Consider the following 8,896-nt stretch of genomic DNA (forward strand, 5'->3'; position numbering starts at 1 on the left):
TGTGGTGGCTTTGTAGTGCTGGTGATTGCAGAGTGAATGAGATGCAGGTGGCGGTGATTAGTACGCTGGTGATTGGGTGCGTGGGTACTGTGGTGAGGTGGAGCCTGGCGTGTCTGTGACATTTATTCCCAAGACTTTACCTATCGTTCCCTTATACTTACACATACTTACTTTATAGGTACACTATAATTACCGGAAGTTACGCTGTAAATTCATTGTAATTATGCAGTACTTTCCGGGCTGTAATCTAAAGCATTACTGCTAATTGTTTGTAACTTTACAGTGTACGCATCATAAAGTATATTAATACAATATGGTTTTCAAAGCATATTGTTGTAGATCAGGCCTAAAACTCAGTTTTAAACAGTTTTAAATGCATTTCTAGCATCTGTAAAACCGCATTCTTCCATCTTAATAATGTATCTAAACTATGACATATGCTCTCAATAACAAAGTTAGTTCATGCGTTCATGATCTCAAGGCTAGATTATTGTAATGCTCTACTGATTGCCCTGTACGCTTAATAAACGAACTCCAGCTGGTCCAAAATGCAGCAGCTAGAGTTCTCACTAAGACTAGGAAAAATGACCATATTAGCTTGGTTCTGTCAACACTCCCTTGGCTTCCTATTAAACACTGTATACATTTTTAAAATCTTCCTAATTACTTGCAATGCATTAAACAATTTAGCTGCACAGAACTTGAGCGAGCTCTTATTGCATTATAGTCCTTCATGTCTATTGCAATCTCAGAATTCAGGCCAGTTGAGAATACCTAGAATATCAAAATCAACTGCAGGCAGTAGATCCTTCTCCTGTTTAGCACCTAAACTTTGGAACAGTCTTCCTAGCAATGTTTTCAATGCTTCTTGCAGCTTTAATTAGTGCCAAGGCCCTGAAATGGCAAAGGCCCTATTGTTTTTCTAAGGACTATTATTTTTTTCAACTATACAGGGCATTTTGGGGGCCTTAACATGTTAAAAAAATGTATGTAGTTTAGTATTTGTATGCTTTTTGTTTATTATTTAAAAAAAAATCAAATTGATCAAAAATCAAATTGAAGATCAAAAAGGTTGACAACGTTTTATTCAATACGAGACCTATATTTATTTGATATTGCACGCCCCCAATGACATTTTACCGCATTACTACATGCAATCTTGTACACAGCATTAATTGTCATTGGAATGTTTTTTATACAAACATAATTTAAAGCATTTTGCCTTACACATAAAAGTAATAGAAAGCAAAGAGAGGTTGATCAAAAATAATATTTATTTTATAATAAGTTTCATTTATTATAAAAATCTCTCAACTAATGCTGGAAACATACAGGGAGCCCTGTTAGCTGGTAGACCTATTATTATTATTAAAGGTTGAAATTAACAACTCAAATGAATATAATGCATTTTTTTTTTAAACTAATAGCATTGTAATATTTTTAATGATACGAGTAAAAATATAATAAATGTGTAATATAGTGCATATTTAGCCAATGGTTAATTTTTCTAGCTAACATGCTATGGTTATTAAATGGCTTTCCTGAGGTAAATGTAATGTTGACGTGATTGTTCAATTACATGAGACTGACATTTCGGTAAGTTTAGGAAGGGTTTTTTATTTATTTATTTATGTTTAATGTATATGGCTAAGTAATTGTAATGTATGGTATAATTGTGATTTGTATATTTTAGTGGTGTATGAATGTAGCTGTATTGAACATGTAATTGTGTGGGAGCTGATCGTTTATTAGACCACTGTTTTTCCCAGTGTTCAAAGTTCATGTATGTGTTTTGATTTTCCTATGTGTCATGTATGGCACAGAGACAAGAAGGTAAGATCCATGTGCAGCTTTAATGGGGTAATCCAGAAACATAATCCAACATGCAAGGGTCAAAATCCACAAAACAGTCCATACAAAAACAAGGGAAAAACAAACAGAGAAGCCGGTGACCGTAAATGAAACCTCAATAACAAAAGCAGAAACAAACAGGGTATAAATAGACAGACACAAATGATCAAACACAAAACAGCTGAATGCAATGATGGGATAATGAGTCCGGGAAGTGGTTTATGGGAAATGAAAGTGGTGAAGCAATAGTCTGGGTTGGAGTGCCCTCTAGTGGCTAACTAGGGCACTCCAACTTGTGATCATGACACTATGTGAATGTGGTATAGTTTATATGTTTTGTTTTTTATGTCATCTGGCTGCTTTAGGGGGGTTGTTGTACTAGATAAGACAGTAGGGGGTGGTGTGATGCAGTGATAAATAGTCTCTTATTGGCCTGTTTAGCTGAGCAATACATGACACAAACAAGCCCTGGAAATTGATAAAAGAAGACATTTTATTCAGACACTTGATATTTAATATTATCAGATGATTAGTTAATTTCATTTGATAGATTTCACTTTCAATAAAACATTTGCGATGGGTTCAAAAGTGCCTACAACAGGCATGTCAGCATCAGACTAGAAGAAGGTTGCCTTGTCTAATGATTCATGTTTTCTTTTTGATCAGGTGGATGGCTGGATGTGGAAGAGATGGCCGCCGGATGCAGTATGGGAAGAAGGCTGGCAGAGGCAGTGTTATGTTCTGGGCAATGTTAGATTGTTCAGACCACATACACCCCTTCATGGCAATAGTGTTCCCTGATGGCAGTGGCCTCTTTTTTGCACCATGCCATACTGCAAAGAAATTGTTCAGGAATGGTTTGAAAAACATAAAGAGTTCAAGGAGTTGCCTCGGCCTCCAAATTCCCCAGATCTCAATCCAATTGAAAATTTATGGGATGTGTAGAACCAATAAATCCGATCCATAGAGGCCCAAACTTACAGCTTGCAGGAGTTAAAGGATCTGCTGGTAAAGTCACGAGGGGGACCTACTGTTACGTTCTCTGGTGTGTAGGAACACGCACGACAAGGAGAATAGGATCAAAGTCCAACTTTACTAGATAATCCAAAAGGAGCATACAGGAACACAGGAGATACACACACACTAACATACAACGTATAACCGACAAACACAAGAGTGAAGGGTGAGTGAATATATACAAGTCCCAATGAGTGCTAATGATGATGATTGTCCTCAGGTGCGTGTGATGATGATGACGTGTAGGTGCAGGGCAGAGGGGATGCTGGGAAGTGTAGTGCAGGAACCGGTGGTTGTAACAGTACCGCCCCCCTCCGGCAAGGCGTGTCCTCGCGCCGTAGAGGAACATCCAAGGGGGCAGGCCGGAGGGGGTTCAGGAGGTGGACGGTGAGGCTGGAGGATGAGCCTGATGGAGGCCCAGTCCCCAACCAGGATGCTGTACATCGGCGGCGGCGCTGATGAAGGGAGGAGCCATGGTGGTGAAGGCATCAGCACCACCTTGGGGACGAACGAAGGCGGCCGTGGCGATTGAGGAGGAACCCACGGCGCAGATGGACGACAGATGGAGCGGCTCGATGACGACGACCCAGGCGACCGCGACGGAGCCACAGCGACGACCATCCGAGGAGGATGCAGGGATCCTGAGGGCTGAGGTGTAGCTGGAGCGACCGAGGGCGGAGACGGAGCCTGAGGGAGGGCGGAGCTAGCCTGAGCAGTAGGGGTGGAGGGCCGGAGATTAACGGACGGCCCGTAAGTCCGTTGCATAGGCGGTGCGACCTCCGACCCAGGTGCCGTTGACGGTCCGAGGCAGCTCCGCGAAGCCGATGGCTCGAAGGTCCCAGCAGACGACGAGGGAGGGAGGAGCGTAGGCGAAGGAGTCAGGTCAATGGGTTGAGGAAGAGAGACGGGAACAGATGTTGGAGGCGGAGCCACGGGAACTTCATGCCTCGGAGGAGATGGCTCACAGTGGTCCCGCGGTGTCACCACGTCACTGAGAGGAGGTGATGGTGGTGTAGCGGGACTGATGGGAGACAGCTCGGGAAGAACAGCGGACTTGGTTGGGGTCAGGGAAGGCGGCAGAGATGGAGATTCCAGTAGAGGATGTGGCAGAGAGAGGCTGGTAGGAATAGATAAGTCCAGTAGAGAGCTTTCAAACAGCGGAGAATTAGTATTGTTGTCGGTGGACTCACTCTCAGTGACGGGCGGGTGGGCGGGGCTTTTCTCCAGCTCGACGTCCTCAACACCTACTCCCTCGTTGCTGACAGGGACCCCTGACTCGAACTTCTCCTCAGTTGGAAATACCTCAGGCTCCGAGGTGATGTCAGGCTCGGTCGCTCCTCCTGGCGTGGGCTCTGACGTCACGGCGGGGTCGTCGTTTCCATCGGCGGTGGGTCTCTGGTTGGGAACTGGGTACAGGGGGTTTCCGGATCGGGGCCGCTTGAACTCCACGCATTTCAGCATGGCCTCCCTCCAGTTCAAGCCGGTGGTATCAGGCAGCACACAAGGTCCATTGTAGCTCGCCCCGATCCGGTATAACTTCCTCAATTCCTCATCCTCCAGCTGACTGTTGACGGCAAAAAGGAAAAAACGTGAAAAAAAAAAACAAAAAAGTCATGGCTCTCCTGAGCCAAGGCGATGAATTTAGCCCATTCATCCATTTAGGGCGGTCGGTTATTCTGTTACGTTCTCTGGTGTGTAGGAACACGCACGACAAGGAGAATAGGATCAAAGTCCAACTTTACTAGATAATCCAAAGGAGCATACAGGAACACAGGAGATATACACACACTAACATTCAACGTATAACCGACAAACACAAGAGTGAAGGGTGAGTGAATATATACAAGTCCCAATGAGTGCTAATGATGATGATTATCCTCAGGTGCGTGTGATGATGATGACGTGCAGGTGCAGGGCAGAGGGGATGCTGGGAAGTGTAGTGCAGGAACCGGTGGTTGTAACACCTACATGATATTAGACAGGTTGTCTTAATGTTGTGGCTGATTAGAGTATATAACTGTGTACATAAGTGTTTGCTGTGGTTCATGAAAGCCAATTTTGATGAACTTCACATTTTCATGTTGCCTTCTATTTTACCACTTTTTTTTTTTTTTTTTTTTTTAAAGGTGCAAAGCACATTTTGTAGTTCAAATAAGTTTGTATATTAACATTATATCAGTTAATGATATATACAGTTATGAAATGTAAAATATTCAAAATGTATGCTTACCTTCTTAATTCTTATCATCCAAACCATCTGTGGCTTCAGTGAAAAGACAAAAGTTTAACAAGAACAATGCTTTCTTATCATGTTCTGATACCTCTCTGCTGCCACACCTGACCTTCACTGGTGAGACTGATTATTTAACAGCATATTATGATGACTTTTACAAGTGTTTAATTGGTATGTGCTGAATAAGTTGACTAACAGCCAGGGTTGGGGAGTAACGAAATACATGTAACTTAGTTACATATTTAAAATACAAAATTACTATGAAATACAACTTTATTTCATTACAGTTAAATTTTAAATGTGTGGTAATCAAATTACAGATAGATCCAAAAAGTATTTTAGATTAGCAAACTGATTAATTTGAATTTTAATATCATTTATTTCATTTAAACATTAATGTGATGGGCAATTAATGTAAACAGCAATTGGTGATTCTCTGGCTTTGTGTCACGGAATGGCACAGAGACAAGAGGGTTAGATCCAAATGCAGTTTTAATTGGGTAATCCATAAACGTAATCCAGACAGGCAAGGGTCAAAATCCACAGAACAGTCCACATAAAACAAAGAAAACACAAATGGAAGCCAGTGACCATAAACAAACCCTCGATGACAAAAGCAGAAACAAACCAGGGGCCTGTAATATGATGGTAGTTGATTAGTTTCGAGTTGACAAAACCAAACTCCAATCCGGCTTTGTTGGTACCATGATGCTGATCATCAACTTTCTCTGATTCACTTGTTGCGAGAGAGCCAGCGTGATTCAAAACTCTTTCACTGAAAATTAAGAATTTAAATGCATTTACACTAATGGAAAATACTTGTCTGTGAAAGAAATAAAAGAAATGATCTTTCTCTATCAGCACAAGTGAAAGTTGTGAAGTTAATAATATATAGTGATAGAGACTTAAACATACAAAATCACAAGTAGTCATTTTTAAAGAGTATATTTACTCCTTATTTAGGCCTATATTACATATGATCTATATATATTAATATTCATTGAAACTAAGTGCTTAATAACTACTGTTACACTAAACTTGCGTGTGTGTAATGGATTAATAAAAATATAGATCATATAATTTTACAAATCATATAAATTATATTATCATTAAAACCAGACAATTTCATCGTTAAATATTTGTTTTTACTATATAATGACCTTTAATTTGGAGGAAGAGAAACTGGGGGAGTGACTTTATTATGTTGAGTGTGGCAGTGTCACTTAGCTTATATCTGATTGGTCCAATTCCAGTTTGAAATCTCTAACCCAGAACATAACCTATCCCGGAGCAGGTTAGCCGTGGAGCGTAAGTTACTATGGCGATGAACACCGCTTTAATGGTACCTAAAACCCAGGATTGGCACAAACTAATCTGAAACATACCTGGCTAGCCAGCTAATCCGGCTTCATAGTACAGGCCCCAGGTATAAATAGACAGACACTAAAGACCAAACACAAAACAGCTGAGTGCAATGACGGGACAATGAGTCCGGAAAGTGGGTTATGGGAAATGAAGTCCAAGAGTGGTGAGGAACTAGTCCAGGTTGTAGTGCCCTCTAGTGGCTAACTAGGGCACTCCAACTGGTGCTCATGACACTCTGACACTGCAAAAGCATCCTAAGCTACAGTTCTCCTCATATGTTTCATACCCCTTGCAGAATATGCAATATTTTAATAGTTTAAACAAAATAACATGCATGATATTTTTTTTTTTATTTTTTTTATTTTTTGCATGTTATTTTTATTTAGTACTGATTAAGCTATTTCAACAGATTTTTACATAAGACAAAATGACTGAATTTATAAAAAATTGCCCCATTCAAAAAAAGTACATACCCTTGAATCTTAACTGTCAACTATTTTCATGTTTTGCAATAGTTGTTTATGAGTCCCTTGTAACTGTAAAAAAATAAATAAATAAAAGTTAATTGCGACCTTTTTATCTCATAAGTCTAACTTTTTTTTCTAGAAAATTGTGAGTTTATATCACAATTCTGACTTTTTTTCTGGAAAATTGTGAGATTATTGCTCACTGACTATAGAACTCGCAATTGCAACTTTATATCACGTAATTCTGAGAAAAAAAGTCAGATTTGGGAGATAAAAACTCTCACTCTTACAAAGTAAAAACAATTACTTTGTTTTTTTGTTACATACTTAGTATGTATTCTAAAGTATTTAGATTAAGTAACAAAAGTTGGGTAATCTAACAAAATATGTTACAAAATACTTAAAGCATGTATTTTGTAATCGCTGAAATACATTTTAAAAGTAACCTACCCAGCCCTGCTAACAGCAATGTTTCTCTCAGCTCATGTGAATGTGAGTATAGTGAATGGAAAAGAAGCCAAACGCCACTCCACACCTTACATGGTTTCTCTTCAGACATATGGGCACCATATCTGTGGTGGATTCCTCATTTCTGATCAGTTTGTCCTGACTGCCGCACATTGCTGGAAGGGGTAAGAGATTGTTTAGTGTGAACTGCAATGTTGAGTTAAAATTACTTTTGACTGATAATGACTAAAGTGTAACCTGTATATCAGTTATGACATAAATGACCATTTCCAATACGCTCTTTCAACAGATATGATAATCTGATGGTTGTTGTTGGTGCTCATGACTTAAGGGACAGCAAGAGTTCAGATCACATCAGAGTGAAGTCCTACATCCCTCATCCAAACTATAGGCCTACAAATAAACCTCATCATCATGATGCTGACATCATGCTTTTGAAGGTAACAACCTGTAATATATTTAGTTTTTCAAAATAATATCCAGTCAAGAAACAGTAGCACAAACCATTATGTTTGAATTTCTATTGCAATTTCTTGCTTTTAAAATTACTAAAGGGATTTAAATCATTTCTGTGTAAATGTCCAAGTGCACAGCATAAAATAAGGTAGCAAATAAAAAAAGAAAACAACAACAGTATAACCAACAAATGTCACTCAAAGATTGTTTATTAAAAATGGCTGTATTTTTTTTATTATAGCTAAAGAAAAAAGTCAATCTAAACAAAAAGGTTGGAGTGATACCATTACCAAAGAAAGGAGAAGACGTCAAAGCAGATACTGCCTGTAGTGTTGCTGGCTGGGGAAGACTGATGATTGGTGGCTCAAGGAGTAATCTTCTGATGGAGGCAAAAGTGTCCGTAATAGATAACAACGAATGTAGAAATAGATGGGGAGAATTATACTCAGTCTCAAAGATGATCTGTGTATATGGACGTGGTGGAACCTGTAAAGTATGCAAAAAAGATGATTCACAGACTTTATGGTAATGTATGAACTGGTTTCACAACTGATGTTTTGATCTGTGTTTCTTAACAGGGGGATTCAGGAGGTCCTTTGGTTTGTGGAAACACTGCTGTTGGAATCACATCTTTCGGTTCACGTAATCACCGTAATACACTTGAGCGTCCTAATGTGTATACTAAGATTTCACAATATATTCAGTGGATCAAGAAAGTAGTCAGAAATGTATAGTGACTTCATGGAAACTAAAAAGGAAGAAATGTTATTCTTGAATTCTTCCATAAATGTTCTTTCAATAAAAGTATCACATGGCAAGCATCAGTTATAGTCAAAGTGTTCTCATTGTCAGAACCATATATAATTTAGACAACACCCTTACTTTCCAGTCATGCCTGTAGACTCATATCTCTTTGAATGGGAAAAACTGAAATACCCAAAACTGTTGTAAATTAAAGTGGTGCTCTTAAAGTGCTGATTCTTTACTTATTAAACATTTTTAATTTATAACTATTTACAATAAAGCCCAAGAATAAAAA

The 8,896-nt window shown here is 39.2% G+C and overlaps 1 protein-coding gene across 1 annotated transcript; it reads left to right on the forward strand.

Annotated features, from left to right (window-relative positions):
- Window positions 1-7,125: 7,125 nt before the first annotated feature.
- On the forward strand, window positions 7,126-8,670 carry LOC137029403 (complement factor D-like). The gene is made up of 4 exons (XM_067399003.1): window positions 7,126-7,565; window positions 7,691-7,841; window positions 8,099-8,350; window positions 8,436-8,670. The coding sequence occupies exons 1-4, from the start codon at window positions 7,402-7,404 to the stop codon at window positions 8,589-8,591; spliced, it is 723 nt and encodes a 240-aa protein (XP_067255104.1). The 5' UTR covers window positions 7,126-7,401; the 3' UTR covers window positions 8,592-8,670.
- The last annotated feature ends 226 nt before the right edge of the window (window positions 8,671-8,896 follow it).

Source organism: Chanodichthys erythropterus, chromosome 10 (assembly GCF_024489055.1).
Source record: "Chanodichthys erythropterus isolate Z2021 chromosome 10, ASM2448905v1, whole genome shotgun sequence".
NCBI lineage: Eukaryota > Metazoa > Chordata > Actinopteri > Cypriniformes > Xenocyprididae > Chanodichthys > Chanodichthys erythropterus.